This window comes from Mercurialis annua, linkage group LG1-X (assembly GCF_937616625.2).
Source record: "Mercurialis annua linkage group LG1-X, ddMerAnnu1.2, whole genome shotgun sequence".
Lineage (NCBI taxonomy): Eukaryota > Viridiplantae > Streptophyta > Magnoliopsida > Malpighiales > Euphorbiaceae > Mercurialis > Mercurialis annua.
In genome coordinates this window covers 71091708-71108008 of record NC_065570.1, presented here as the reverse complement: position 1 = coordinate 71108008, position 16301 = coordinate 71091708, and the positions used below count along the sequence as shown (strand labels likewise).

Here is a 16301-nt window from a genome sequence, read left to right as displayed (position 1 = left end):
TATAGTTTCATCTTCAAAAAAAAGTATATATAGTTTCAAAGAATGATTGATGAAGGCAAAAAAAAGTACTCCCTCAATTCTTAATTACATGTCGTTTTGGAGTGAGGCATACAAATTAAGAATAATTTACACTAATATTATTATATTATTCTTATTAATTATTATTCATTCATTATTTATTTTGTACATTTTTAAAAAAATTAATTTGATTTATTGGGAAGATGAGAAAAAACAAAAAAAACATAGAAAGTCTAAAAATAATAAAAGTCTTCATAAAAGTAATTATGTTTTTAAATAAATAGATTGAATTAAATAATGTTGTATTAGGTAAAAAAACTGAATTTTTTTAAACAATTATATGATATAAAATATTTTTAAAACTCAAAAGGTTCATATTTAAAAATAACGAAAGTGTGTTCTAATGTTTTTTAGTATGCATGAAAAATAACAAAGATATTTTAATAATTTAAAAACAGAAAAAGAAACAAAACTACATGTACATGAATAGTTTAAAAAGAGAAAAAGAAAGAAAACTAAATACACAAGTACCAAGCTAAAACTAAATTCAACTTCATTATATAGTTTAACTATTTAGGATTATGATAGAATTTTTTTTTCTATTTTTTTTCATAAATGTTTCTGATTTTTAGTAAATTATTTTTTAAAATTATTATTTTTATATTATTTTTTACTATTAGAAAAAAAGCACTTATAGAAAAATTTAAACCACGACCTATCAAAATGTGTTTAACGCTTATACATTTAAGATATAACATATTATTCTGTATTATTTTTATTTAAAGCCCACAAATTAACTAAAATTTATTGCTATTATCTCAAAAAATGAATCAGTAATAGTATTAGATAAAAATACAATAAAAATATACATAAGCTTATAAAAATTTACATTAATACTATATATTTTTTGAAATCGTGTGATAAAAATAAAATATAAAATTATATCGGAACATAAAAATATTCGAGATTGTTCTTTAAAGTTAAGAAAGTAATTTTATTTTTTTAATTGTTTATTTTATTTAATTTATTTATTTGTAAAATATAAATATCTATTTTTTTTCAATTGATAGTTTTCTAAGAGACCATTTGGATTGATGATTTTGAAGAAATAAAATATATGAATTTGTAAAATTCATGAATTTCACCGAGATTTATTATTTAGTATAGAAAAATAACATAAAGCCTACGGATTTTTTTTAAAAAAAAAAATCTTATTCCAAACTGGCAAACTTCCTAATTCAAATATCACCTCTTAGATGGGCAAGTTGGAATCCATCATTTTTATGAATGGTGGATTGCGTTAACATTTAATTATTTCAAATATACCCTTATAAATTTATGAATTTTCCTCCATCCGTTTTATTTTCTTGTTCATCTAGCCAAATTCATTTGTTTGCAATTACTTGTTCATTTAAAAATTCAAGATGAGTTTTACCATTATTTTTTAAATTTACCCTCTTCATAATTATACCATGTAATGAATCAAATCATTTATTGATTAGCATGGTTAAATTAGTCTTCACTCTCATAATTTGAAACACAAAGAGAACTTTTAATTTGTGTGTTATACTTTAAATAGACAAAAAAAACGGAAAAAGTAAATTTATTCTAAACAGTAAAATTTATATATTCATAAATTTCACAAATTATTTTAAAATTTATGAATTTTAAAAATCTTCAATTCAAAATGGATTTATCTAGCCATATTTTTTTATTTTTGTCAAATATAGTACAATCTTTAAATCTTATTAGTTTCGTACATTATCTTTTTAATTTTATCAAATTTATCAATTACTTGTTTTGAGCTAATGTGGCGCAATATTATTTGTCTATATGTACAAAATTTATCATAAGTGACAAATGTAATCTTGCAATATGTCATTTTTTAAATAATTTATAGATATATTTGGCAAAAATTTGAAAGATGATAGATCAAAATGTAAAAAATTTAGAGATCATGATATATATTTAAAAATATTAAAATTGTGGGTAGGTTTCATTTTATCTTAAAAGTTTAATGTAATTTTTATTCAACTATAATACAAAACATCCCTTAATAGTAAATAGGAAAATACAGATTGATCATATCACAACAGACACATAATTGTGTTTTTAGTAACGTGCAATGTGTCAAAATTCAGTTTGCTTGGAGTAAACTAGTAGTAGTAGTAGTATAATTTATTCCATGAATAAATAATGCAAATTTTATTAATTTGAGCTTTCAAATAATGAACGCATTAACTTGTAAACGTTTTGAGACTTCATTCGTTTGTCCTTGTTTTCTAGTAAATCCTTAGACTCAGAAACGATATGTAACCAAATAGCGGACCAAGATATTACTGTCAACCAATCAATTATAAGTTTCTTTTGCTGCATGGCCATTAGGGGTCCATTTATGCTTGTAGTTTCCTTTTCGGACTATTAGTATTTTTCATCAAAATTACTTTAGGGTAATTAATCTTGCAACTTATAGGATTAGAAGTACAAACATCCAACTAAATCGAACCGATAAATTTGATTTAATTCTATTTAATACAATAACTTTTGTTTATTTCATGATTCGGTTTAAGATATAAATAATATCCTATTAAATTTTATTTCAAAACAAATCAGAAAAACTGAAGTAAACTAAAAATTAAACATAACAATTTGTTTAGTTCTATTTCCAAAAGAATACATCTTTATAACTTCGAATGCACATTTTGAATAACAAGTGAATGTTGGCTCGGATGGCAACACTCAACATTGCATCATTTAGAGGGCGTGGTTCAACCCACCCCTTTGCAGCCATTAGGTTGAATTAAAATAAATTTTAAAATAGTACTAACACTAACACCTAATATCTGATATAATTTTATATTTGATTAAAAAAATGTACATTTTGAAAAGGACATATATAAATGCACATGGTGGTGGGCTCATAACTATAAGCATATTTCCTATCCAACCTTTAATCAGGAAAATCGAGGGAGATTCTATGAAAGTATTTTTGTATAAGAATTTTAATCAATTCTCAAACTTCAATTTGCAAATTTGATAAGGATAGTTTTGTTTTTGATAAGTTAAACTTTTTTTGCACGCGAAGATGTACACCAGTAATCAAAGCGGTCCATACCCACAATACAAAGCCAAATGTCCCATCTCTTCTCTTCTTATATTTTATCCACTAACTTAGCCGTGAGGATATTCTCTAACTTATAACCTTCAATTTCTTCATGAGTGTCAACCTCTTTCAAGCTTCATTCATTACCGCTATTTTCTTTTTCTACCCAAGTCAAATACCAAGTCAACCCCATCTCTTAATCTATTTATATTAGCGGTAACAATCAACTTAGAAGAGAAAACTGAGTGATTAATCATAGTTATGTTTGATAAAATCAATCAATAATTGGTTTTATTTAAGAAACTAGTTCGGATAACAAATAATTGAGAGGTATCTTCAGCTTCAAAATGTCTATATAAACACATGCACACAGCTTTACACTTGTATTAAAATCCTAACCTTGCTCATCATCAATGGCTACACATTACAATATTCTGTATTGCTTATGCATTTCTTTTATCAATTTCTCACTCTTCAGCCCTACATTAGCACAAACTGACAATTATATTGTTCACATGGATTTGTCCGCCATGCCCAAACCCTTCTCTAACCATCATAGCTGGTACTTAGCAACTCTCTCTTCGGCTTTCGCAGAGTCTAAAACCCGAAACACTGATTCTGCTTCACTTTTCTCTTCTAAACTTCTTTATACTTATACTCACGTTATCAATGGCTTTAGTGCTCATCTATCTCTTTCTGAGCTTGAGGTATTGAAAAATTCTCCAGGGTTCATTTCTGCCACTAAAGACTTGCCTGTCAAACTCGACACGACTCGTTCGCCTACGTTTCTTGGCCTCAACGGCAACTCAGGGACGTGGCAGTCGACGAATTATGGTGAGGGTGTGATTATCGGAGTTGTGGATACCGGTATATGGCCGGAAAGTGAGAGCTACAGTGAAAAGGGAATATCGGAGATTCCGAAAAGATGGAAAGGAGAATGTGAAAGTGGAAACCAATTCAATTCTTCGCTGTGTAACAGAAAACTGATCGGAGCTAGATTTTTCAACAGAGCTTTAGTTGCCAAAACTCCTAACATCACCATTTCTATGAACTCAACTCGCGACACGGACGGCCACGGGACTCACACTTCCAGTACGGCGGCTGGGAATTTTGCGGAAGGTGCCTCTTTCTTCGGCTATGCTGCCGGAACTGCTAGCGGTGTGGCTCCGAAGGCTCATGTGGCTATGTATAAAGCTCTCTGGGAAGAAGGTGGTTTCACTGCTGATATAATTGCTGCAATTGATCAAGCTATAATGGACGGTGTGGATGTCATTTCCATTTCTTTGGGCTTGGATGGTGTTCCTTTGTACGAAGACCCAATTGCCTTGGCCACATTTGCTGCTGTAGAGAAGAACATTTTTGTATCCAGTTCTGCAGGAAATGAAGGCCCATTTCTTCAGACATTACACAACGGTATACCTTGGGTTCTAACTGTTGCCGCGGGTACGCTCGACCGCGAATTCAGTGCTGTTTTAATGCTTGAAAATGGCGTTTCCGTCACCGGTCAGTCTCTTTATCCTGGAAATTACTCTTTTAATCAAACCCCAATTGTTTTCTTGGGTTCATGTAGTGATCCCAAGGAGGTGAATAAGGTCGGACCAAAAATTGTAGTGTGTGAAGATAAAAACGCTTCTTTAGATGACCAATTTGATAACCTGAGACGTGCTAATATAACGGGAGGCATCTTCATAACTAATTTCACCGATCTTGAACTGTTTATTCAAAGTGGTTTTCCGGCAATTTTCGTAAGCAGAAAAGACGGAGAGACCATCAAAGATTTCATCAAGAGCGGAGAAAGCCCGCATGCAAAAATGGAGTTTCAGAAAACAAATCTGGGGAGCAAATTAGCTCCGAGTCTGGCTAGCTACAGCTCTAGAGGACCATCGCCGAGTTGTCCGTACGTTATGAAACCAGACATTATGGCTCCTGGTTCGTTAATCTTAGCCGCATGGCCGCACAACGTTGAAGCCTTGAGCATCGGTTCAAAACCGCTATTCAGCAATTTTAATATACTGTCAGGAACATCAATGTCTTGTCCGCATTTATCAGGAGTGGCGGCGCTCGTGAAAAAGGCTCATCCTGATTGGAGCCCGGCCGCGATCCGGTCAGCCATGATGACTACCGCTGATACAGAGGATCACACTAATACGCCAATCAAAGATATCGGAAACAACAACCAGCCTGCAACTCCATTAGACATGGGTGCGGGTGAGGTTAACCCTAGCAAAGCACTAGACCCCGGTCTGATTTACGACATGAACCCAACCGATTACGTGAACCTCCTCTGCGCATTAAATTTCACTCAGAAGCAAATCAAGATAATCACAAGGTCATCGTCTAATGATTGTTCTTCGCCCTCATTGGACATTAACTACCCTTCTTTCATTGCCTTCTTCAATTCAAACGACTCTAAAAGTTCGACCACCGTACAAAAATTTCATCGGACAGTGACCAACATAGGAGAAGGAACATTAAGTTACAGTGCAAAACTGACGGCCATTAATGGAGTAAAGGTCAGTGTTGTACCAGACAAGTTGGAGTTTAAGGGCAAGAACGAGAAGCTGAGTTATAAATTAGTGATAGAAGGTCCAGCAATGTTAAAAGAAAGTGTAGTGTTCGGCTATCTTAGGTGGGTTGACAGTGAAGGTAAATACAGTGTGAAGAGTCCTATAGTGGTTACAGCATTGAGTTCGGAGTTAGTTTCTTCTTAATTAGAAGAGCTAATTTTAATTGTCATTATTGATTACTTGTTGTATACTTCAAAGTGTTAATTAATAACCTTAATGAATAATAACATTATATGAATCAATTGAGTTTGAATTTATTCATATACATTATTGTCAAAACAATTTACATAATGGACTAGAAGATGTATACTTTTCGACTTTTAATAACTCTAGCCATATTATTAAAAAGATCGCAAAATTTTGTCAATTTGTAATGTTCACATTGATTTTAATCAATTTGCTTGAACCGATTTAATAGCGTGTGTCCAATCTCACGTGGTCTCCATTCTGTTAAAAAACTATACCGACATAATAAGAATCCAAACAATATGATTGGACACAAACTATTATCAAACCAAATATTCTAAAATTCAAATGCGACTTGATAATTAATTCAAATAGCTCAAATTTGAATTTGGCTCGATATTAATCGACTTAATTTCAAGTATTTTTCGAGTCAATCTCGCAAACTTATTGAATAAAGTATTTTAATGTTTAAACTCGACTCGATAATTTATTCGAAAAGTTTCAACCCAAATTTATTTTGATATTAATCAAATTGATTTTAAAATTTGTCGAGTCAATTTCGTATAGCTCCCTCGTTTCATGAGATTTCACCTTATCGGATGGAGTATTGTGTGTGGTTGCTGTGTGATTGTTGTTTAATCGCAACATGCACCACCCATCAAACTAAAGTAATAAAATACTCCATAAATGTGGACAAAATAGAGCTGGATATTGCATGTGCAATAGATATTAACATCTTGAAATAATTTAGGGGCATGTTTGGTCTGAAAACAAATTTCTTCTTGTTTGGTTGACTTTTTAAACTCCATAATGGAAATTCAATTACTCCTAAAATGAAAACGACTCATCCCCCAATCGAAAGAATTAATCATTTCCATCCTTTTTCGTTACTTCTTTTCCAAAAATATCACAATTTTTTAGTTGTTCCATATATTTTATTCTCCATTGATCATAAGAGCTTTTAATTAATTTACTTTTTAGTTAATATTACCAAACATTTCATAAAAATTTTACAAAAGTTCAAACCTTTCAGTTTTATCCAATTTGTTGCGAAACGCTTGATTTTCTTTCAATTTTATCCAGTTACACAATTTTGCTTATGTGGCGCTGATGTGTGGCATTGCCACATCAGCGCCACGTAGGCGCCACATGAGTAAATAATTGGAAAAAATTGAAACAAAATCATACGTTTTAGGACAAATTGGATAAAATTGAAAATTTTGGACTTTTGTAAAATTTTCATGAAAAAGTTTCGACTTTTTTAATCATTTGGCCTTAATATTAAAATACATTGGTAAAAAGAAATTTACCTATATTGAATTGAGAATCAAACAATAGTTAAAGATATATTTTCGTTTTCTGCTTCAATCAAACGAGGCCTAACTTCTATAGCAAGACAAAACTTTTTTATACTAAGATATAGAAGTTGGTTAGAATAATTAATAATGTATGACAGCTTACTTAATTACCTTAATTACATTGTAATGATTAAATAATATAGTAATAGCCAGTTGCTGAGCTTAATAAAGTGAACTAACTTTTTAGGAACATAATCCAAAACCCAACACCCAAATAAGATTAGCAAATGTCTATTCTGTTCTGCTGTAACCATCATTAAGTTTTATTAATTGAAAAAAATAGTACTAGAAATTCAGGCTTATGCATGATGGTTACATTTACTTAATTAGCAACATGATTAAAGATATATAGCTAAAAAAATTAGTAGAACATTATAAAAGCAGACAAAGAGCGTCTACAATACAATGCTAAAATGGAATGCTAATGCCATAATTTAGCATTCAGTTCTAAAATACAACTTCAATGCTATGCTGTATTTTATGTTAAATTTAGCATATGCTATATCACGGGCTAAATTTAACACAGATTATAGCATATACTAAATAACAGCAACCAATAGCAATTTATTATTGATTATAATTTTACTAAGGTTATTTTTTTTCATTTGTTATTTTCACATATATTTTTACTTTTTTACTTTCTTCATAAATTTTATGCTTCTATTTAATTTAACGATCTCGATTTGATTTTTTAATAGTAGACCATATATCAATATAATAAAAAAAAAATCTATTTTTATATACTTCTTTGATTCTCTTAATTATTTCTTTTGAAAAGCTCATTATTATATCAAAAAAAAAATTAATTTTTGTTTCAAAAATTTAATTAAAAAAATATCAAATAATTAGAAATCAATGAAATTAAGAGATAATTATCATAATAAATAATTATATCACTTATTTTTAACTTTGTAAATTGGAGAAAAAATTAGAATGCTATGCTATTTATAGCATTTTATCATTTTTTTCATATTAAATTTAGCATAAAATAGCATTTTGATACTCTAAGTTTTAAATACTTTTTGAGGAAGAGCTATAAGATTAGAGCCCTCTTTTGTCATGCAGCCAACCTTAAATGTTTCAGGATACTAATGATTATGTTAACACTAATCAAGCATTAATCCGTAATGAAATAATTTCAGATTATGACTTCTGAAAATATATTAATTCGGAGTTTTGGAAGAGAAGTGGAAGAAGAAGAACGTGAAATAAAGAAATAAAGTAAGGAAAAAACGGTTAAAAGGACGAAGTGTATTTGATATGAATGAATGAGGTTAAAGAGTAATTAATTAAAATAGGTTTTAAGTATAAAATTGAAAACACAAAAAACTAATATATTTTTTTAATTTTTTCATATTGAACTAGAAAATATTTTAAAAAATAAATTGTTTTTCCAATTTCGCGTGCTAACCGCATCACAAATACTCCATACTTGTTCTTAAATATTATGGTACCCGTATTCCTTGCGTTGAACTTGAATCATCATTGAGACGAAGGAGAAGAAATGGAAAGCAAAATCATACTATCTTTTTAAGTTCTAACAGACAAAATAATAAATACATTTCGTTATCAATTTTTTATATATTTTTTGAACGGATGTATGAAAGTTTGGAACTTGTAATTTGTAAACATGTGATCCTCAATTTATCTATTTCTTGCAGTTTGTGGATACACAATGCTCCATCATTTTCTACCATTCAGCAACAGCCAACAGGGCATGGGCTACTACATTTGAACAAATCATATAAATCAACTAATTCAAAACACTTTGTTGATTAAGATGTGTTTGAACCAAACTTTTTAAGATTTCTACAAGTTTAATTTTAGCCTTAAACAAATGGAGCCCAACATATAAAGATTTGTTCAAATACATTCATTTCCAAATCCAAAGAATTTTTGACAGTTGATATACACTTCATATGTCTCATTTTTAAAGTCCCACTTTATAATATACAAGCAGGGACGAAGTTAGAAATTCATATAAAGGGGGACAAAAAAAATTAATTTTACATGTGTATAAAATTAAAAGTATAAAATTAAATAATAAGGTGGTCAATATCTGTTGTTTGTGTTTTTTTACCAAAAATAAATATAAATTACACATAAAATTTTCAATTTTTTTTCAAAGGTGGTCAATTGACCACCTTGGCACAAGAGTGCCTTCGCCCCTGTATACAAGTAAACTGTTGTGACATTGATAACGATGTTGAATTTTTGATAACAATTGTCGTGACCGGTTCTTGACCGGATTGGTATACGCAGCGGAATCGAAATCATTCGGTAGGTATTTAATTATAGATTTGATCAACAAATAACAATATAGCAAAATAAATAAATAACACAAGAGATCTACGTGGTTATGCATTAAAGCGTACATCTACGAGCAAAAAAAATTGAACCATCCACTAATCATTAAAAGGAGTACAAAATTGGTGGAAAATTACCAAATAGAGAACATCTCTAATAAATATGCTCTTAGAAAAAAAAACTCATAAAGTGTTTAACTCTCTACAAGAAGTTTACAAAAGGGTAAGAATTAACTTATATTCCTCACATCACACACACCCCCTTTTCCCCTTATTCACATTAATGTCTACATTGTGTGTTCGGTTTGGTGTATTATAAAAGGTGAATAAAATAGTGTATTTATAGTGAATAAATAGTCTATATGGCATTAGGAATATTAATCCTAATTGGATTATATCTTCCTAATTGCCTAATGACAATAAAGTTATTCTTCACCTGTAAATACTCTACAATAGGGTTCTAACACAAATAGAAATTAAAATTTTAGGCATATTTCAATATAAACCCTTTAAATTATTGAAGTATGGTTGATGTTAGATATGCGAATTGATTATTTGCGCTTATTGTGGGTATATTTGATCAAGTAAATCCTAGTTGTTATTAGGATGACTCAGAGAAAGCATTGTCTTAAGAAGATTCAATCATCAATAATTTTAATGGTTAATAATAATAATATGAGGATGAGGTGAGCATTCATAGAGGTGAGCATTAAACGGTCAAAACCGAATAACCGAACCGAACCGAATTAATCAAACCGAAATATAATTTGAAAATATGGTTCGGTTACGGTCCGAATTTTTAAAATTTTAACTATTCGGTTCGGTTTACGGTTTTTACAAAAAAATAACCGTAATAACCGAACCGACCGTATTTAAAAATTACGTTGTTTTAAACTTTCATATACTCACATTTATATATTAAACTTGTCTAATTTTATAGTTTTATAATAAAAAAACAATAAGTATAGATTTAATTTAAAGCACATGTACTCTCTAGGTTAAATTTTTCCATTTTTTTTATTTATTTTTTAAAAAACTGTTTTTTTTTTTCTAAAAATCATACAAAAAATATTACGGTTTTCGACCGAACCGAATCGTAATATTTCGGTTTGATTAATACGGTTTTGATATAATTTGGTTAATACGGTTCGGTGACCGTAATTTTTAGAAAATCAAACGGTTTTGAATTTTTGGGCGGTTCGGTGACCGAACCGACCGTTGCTCACCCCTAAGCATTTAGATGTTTTTACGGTGGATTAATTAACTTGATTAGTAATTATACGAGAGTGAGTTGTCTATTAATTAATTAGTGTAATTGAACTTTTGCTAGTTATTTGACTCGAGTGAACAGAGTTTAGTGCCTTACAACGACCCGGACCATGTAATCAACACATTATTCATACTTCCAGATTGAAGTAGTATAGTGAAAGTGCTGATTTCCAATTGCTTTTAATCCATAATTTTTACACAAATTTTATTTAGATTTAATTATAGTTAATTTTTTATTAATTGTTTTCCTTATAATTAGTTTCATCCAAAAACCAACTTTCTATTAGATAAATAAATTGAGGTTGAATTACGGTAATGTTTAGAATCTCACTTTCCTAGTTAACTGATAAAATGAACTTACTTGATCCAAAAAAATAAATTTAATAATCTAATTGACTCAAAAAAATTAAAATATAATTATGAGATCCTACGACACAAGTATGAAGAGTTGACCCTTTGTTTTGTTTTATTCGATAATATGATTAAACTGAATCATGAATGGATAAATATGAATGCATATTGTCTCTTATTATCTCATTCGGGGACTTAACCATATTTTTTCCGCGGCGGGACTATAGACAGATAGAAGTGGATGAATATAGACAGGGTGTTGAACCGGAGGTCAAACCAATAAAAAACCGGTAAATCATATTTTTTTAAAATTTATCAAACCGATTGAACCGGTCATTGAACTGGTTGAACCAAAAACTAATGGTCTCACCGGTTCAACTATCGGTTTAGTTTTTAAAACACTGCATAGATGGTATATATCTGCAATTAATCCAGGATTTTCTGCATCTGGGCCGTTTCAATTGTCGGCCTGCCAATCTTGAATAAATGATAGTTTTCGGACTATTTTAAATAGATTCCGTAAAGAAATTACCAAACATAGTGCTCTCTCAGCTCTGTTTTATCACTTAACAAGTCCACTGGTCAGTGCTAATCAGGAGCATCTTGGCTTGTGAGTTAGTGGCATCGTGGGTTTTAAAATAATGCATTGACTACTTAAGTGACCAAGTAAAAATCACTTACTCTATTTATAATTTTATTTGTACAAAAGATCAATTCACCCCCTCAATTTGCCACATAATAATAAAGAATTATTTTCAAAAAGATCAGTCAAAAAAACACAAAACTTAGTCAAAATGTGTTATGTTTATCTCTACAAAAAAGAGAGTGGATTGATCCTTTATTCCTATTTATTTCTTTGTTAAAAAATCAACCGATCCACATTCTCATATTTGAGGTTGCGAATTTAAATTGTACTCATGTATGATGCTATTTAAAATTTGAAATTAAAATTTTATCTCTCACAAAAAAATTAGCCGGCTCGAATTAAGATTAGTCTGGATGTAGAAAATTTCAATGTGTCGTTTTATAATTGAAATTCGTTCAAAATATTATATCCCTGTAAAAAAGATCAACTTCATGTCATTTAGAAGTTTTTTTTTTTTGAATTTGTCATTTAGAAGTTAAGATCATAAATTTTCATTGTAAATAATTATATACTTTCTCTGAACGATTATAAAACATATTTTCATGAAGTTTGTAAATGTTGAAATAATAATATCTACTATAATATTTGAAGATAATTTGTTTTGTATAAAATAATTAAGGAAAATTAATCGTAAGTATAAAACAAGTATGGAAAATGTTATATTTTCAAAATTTTACTTTAAATGATAATCATCATATTATAAATAAAGAACAAAAATCTTAATAAATTCAATTTAATTTGTAAGCTTCAATACCTTAATAAATTTAATTATTTTTGCTGTTTTTTTTATTTTCTTTCATTTATTTTTTAAAATAAAAAAATATTTGATTTTATAATAAAAATTGAAAATGTAATTTATGACATATAAGAGAACCTAAGAGTATTTTGCTCTAGATTTTCCATGAAACATGTGGCTGGTTGGACTGAAGCTGAAGTAGCTGACTGTGCCTCATCTTGTCAAGTTGTTATTGTAATCATTTTGATAAGCCTACTTGCACAAGTCGTCTATTTGACCGGACTGACTACTGCTCTCTATAGTTAATTTGTCCTTTCAAGTATAAACGCAAATCAGATGTGAGAAAAATGTATAACGCGGTACTCATAATTTAGCACACAATGACCCAACAATTCTAATTGTCAATTCTCTATATAAACCTACTCAACTTTCACATAATCTTCGCAGTTAGCTATGGCAAACTACTACAATTTTCCTTCCCATGTATGGCTTTTGTTTACTGCTTCTAACATTTTGTTCTTCATTCCTCTATTATTAGCACAAAAGGAGAATTACATTGTCCACATGGATTTATCAGCCATGCCAAAAGCTTTCTCTGATCATCATAATTGGCATTTGGCCACTCTTGATTCTGTTTTTCAACTTTCTAAAACCACAGACACCACTAATTATGAAACCAAACCTTCTAAACTTCTCTATAGCTATACTCATGCTATGAATGGTTTTAGTGCTCATCTCTCTCCTTCTGAGCACGAGATCTTGAAAAGCTCTCCAGGCTATGTTTATTCAATCAAAGATCAGCCCGTCAAACCAGACACAACTCGTTCACCATCTTTTCTTGGCCTTACTTCCAACTCTGAAGCTTGGAATGTGTCGAATTACGGTGACAATGTCATCATCGGAGTGATCGACACTGGTGTTTGGCCAGAAAGTAAGAGTTTTAGCGATGAAGGAATGCCGAAAGTTCCAAAAAGGTGGAAAGGGAAATGTGAAAGCGGAACTGAATTCAACTCTTCATTATGCAACAACAAACTCATCGGAGCTCGTTTTTACAACAAAGGGGCAATCGCCAATAAGAACGCCACTATAGCCATGAATTCCACGCGTGACACGGAAGGCCATGGGACCCACACGTCGAGCATAGCTGCCGGGAATTTTGTAAAAGGCGCATCATATGTTGGGTATGCACCTGGAACTGCCAGTGGAGTGGCTCCGCGTGCTCATATAGCCATGTACAAAGCGTTGTGGCCAGAAGGTGCTTCATATACATCAGATGTAATTGCTGCAATTGATCAAGCAATCATGGACGAAGTAGATGTTCTGTCTATTTCATTGGGATATAGTAATAAATATTTATATGAAAATCCTGTAGCATTGGCAACATTTGCAGCTGCCGAGAAGGATATATTTGTGTCAACATCTGCGGGAAATGATGGGCCTTATCGCGGTACACTCCACAACGGCATGCCTTGGGTAACAACTGTTGGTGCTGGGACTCTAGACCGTGAATTCAATGGAGTTCTAAATCTTGGGAATGGAGTTTCAGTCTCCGGTGTGTCTCTCTATCCTGGTAACGATACTACTTCTTGGCATGGTCCAATAGTCTTTAAAGGTAGCTGTTCTGACGACAGAGAATTTGAAACGGGACACATTATAGTTTGCGAAGAGAAATATGGAAACTTAGATGGCTTAGAGGAGCAATATGACAACGTCCGCTTAACTCATAACATCACAGCAGGAATTTTCATAACCAAAGCTATAGACCTTGAAAACTTCATCCAAAGCCGACTTCCAACAATATTTGTAAATGTGAAAGATGGGAAAAAGATCAAAGATTACCTCAACAGCACCATGAAGCCAAAAGCAAGCATGGAGTTCAAGAAAACAATACTCGGTGTTAAATCAGCTCCAAGTCTCACTAGTTACAGCTCCCGAGGACCTGATTTATCATGCCAGCCGGTTCTGAAGCCTGACATTATGGCTCCTGGCTCTCTAATTTTAGCTGCCTGGCCTGATAATATATGGGTGGAGCTTGTCCATAATGAACAGGAAATATACACTAACTACAATCTACTATCAGGTACATCCATGGCTTGCCCGCACGTAGCAGGAGTAGCAGCACTTTTGAAAAGGGCACATCCAGATTGGAGTCACGCCGCAATTCGATCGGCAATGATGACCACTGCCGATACCATGACTCAAGCCAATGAACCAATTAGAGATATTTCTTTTGACCAGCTGCCTGCGACTCCTATAGATATGGGCGCTGGCCAGATTAATCCCAATAAAGCGCTACATCCAGGCCTTATTTACGATGCCAACATAACTGATTATGTTAACTTTCTCTGCGCATTGAATTTGACCCAGCAGCAGATCCAAATTATCACAAAATCGGAGCATAGTGATTGTTCTTCCCCGTCTTCTTCTGACCTGAACTACCCGTCTTTTATCGCATACTTCAACGCTGATGACTCTGAAGCCAATTTGACTGCTGTTCAAGAATATCACAGGACAGTAACCAATGTTGGAGATGCAGTGTCTACTTACACAGCAAATTTGACACCCATTACTGGAATTAAGGTAAGTGTTGTTCCAAACAAGTTGGTTTTCAAAAGCAAGTACCAGAAGATAAGCTATAAATTGACCATAAAAGGTCCAAAAGCAATCCCGCAAGATGTAGTTTCTGGTTACTTGACCTGGGTTGACTCCAAAAGTAAATATATTGTCAGGAGTCCCATTGCGGTCATAGGTCAGAAAAATTTTGAAATCGATGATTAGATGTAAGCTGTATTAACTATTCAGAATAAATTTTCAGATCAGTAATAGAGAACATTATAGAATCAATCATTTTGAACTCTAAGCAAGTGGTATCATCCAGAGAAACTGATAACTACTTTAAAAACAAGAACATTGCATATAAAATGCCCACTTAGGCAAATAATCGAACACCTTGTGTAATATCAAAAACTACAGAATAAATTTCAAAGATAAAATTAAATTTAAAACAACAAAGTTACACAAATTGACGAGAGAAACTTGCATTTTAAAATTAAGAATAAAGTCAAAAAATTAAAAGAACAAACGTACACTTTTCTCTGCTTTTGATTGTTCACAACTTCCACCGCCTCCACTAATATTTTTCCTTTGCTTTGCTTTTCGTATAACATTTTACCTTTGCTTTACATACTATATTTGGATCGAGGGTTGAGGAGGGTTAGTAAAAGTTAATAGAAATTAAAGAATTTCAATCCCTCTTAAAAAAAAAAAAAAAAATTTAAGGGGTTGAACAACCCCCCTCAATTCTCATAACCAACCCTCCAAATTAGGGTGTTGGATTATTTTTAACTGATTTTTTTTATAAATCCTTCATTTACTTTATTATTTTCCCAAACATAAAAGAGTTCAACATAACCCTTACCTTCCTTTACTGTCCCTTACAGTACTTTACATTACTTTAAAAACCCGTATTTTACTTTACTGCCTTCTCTCCCAAACAAAGCCTTAGTCGGAAAGCTTGATAAAAAAAAAAAGATGCAAAACGATAATAATTTAGAATCATTTTCATATTCGCCAAATAAATTTGTTATAATAAATGGTAATTGGTAAAATAAATTTTATTATTTTATCTTTTTAGTGATTTAAGTCCTATGTTCAAAATGTTAATAAATAAATTCTAACCTTTTCAATTGCCATGTTTTGTAGCCTAATTTTGAATTTTGGTCATCTTGTTATTTTTTTAGGCTATATAGTGTAAAAACGCG

General features: G+C 31.3%; 2 protein-coding genes across 2 annotated transcripts; both read left to right on the top strand.

The window, feature by feature from the left end:
- The first annotated feature begins 3202 nt into the window (after positions 1-3202).
- On the top strand, positions 3203-5930 carry LOC126657632 (subtilisin-like protease SBT3). The gene has a single exon (XM_050352347.2). The coding sequence runs from the start codon at positions 3535-3537 to the stop codon at positions 5830-5832; it is 2298 nt and encodes a 765-aa protein (XP_050208304.1). The 5' UTR covers positions 3203-3534; the 3' UTR covers positions 5833-5930.
- Positions 5931-12835: 6905 nt separating this feature from the next.
- Positions 12836-15361, top strand: LOC126665072 (subtilisin-like protease SBT3). The gene has a single exon (XM_050357772.2). It carries the CDS (start codon positions 12994-12996, stop codon positions 15316-15318), a length of 2325 nt encoding a protein of 774 aa, XP_050213729.1. The 5' UTR covers positions 12836-12993; the 3' UTR covers positions 15319-15361.
- Positions 15362-16301: the final 940 nt, after the last annotated feature.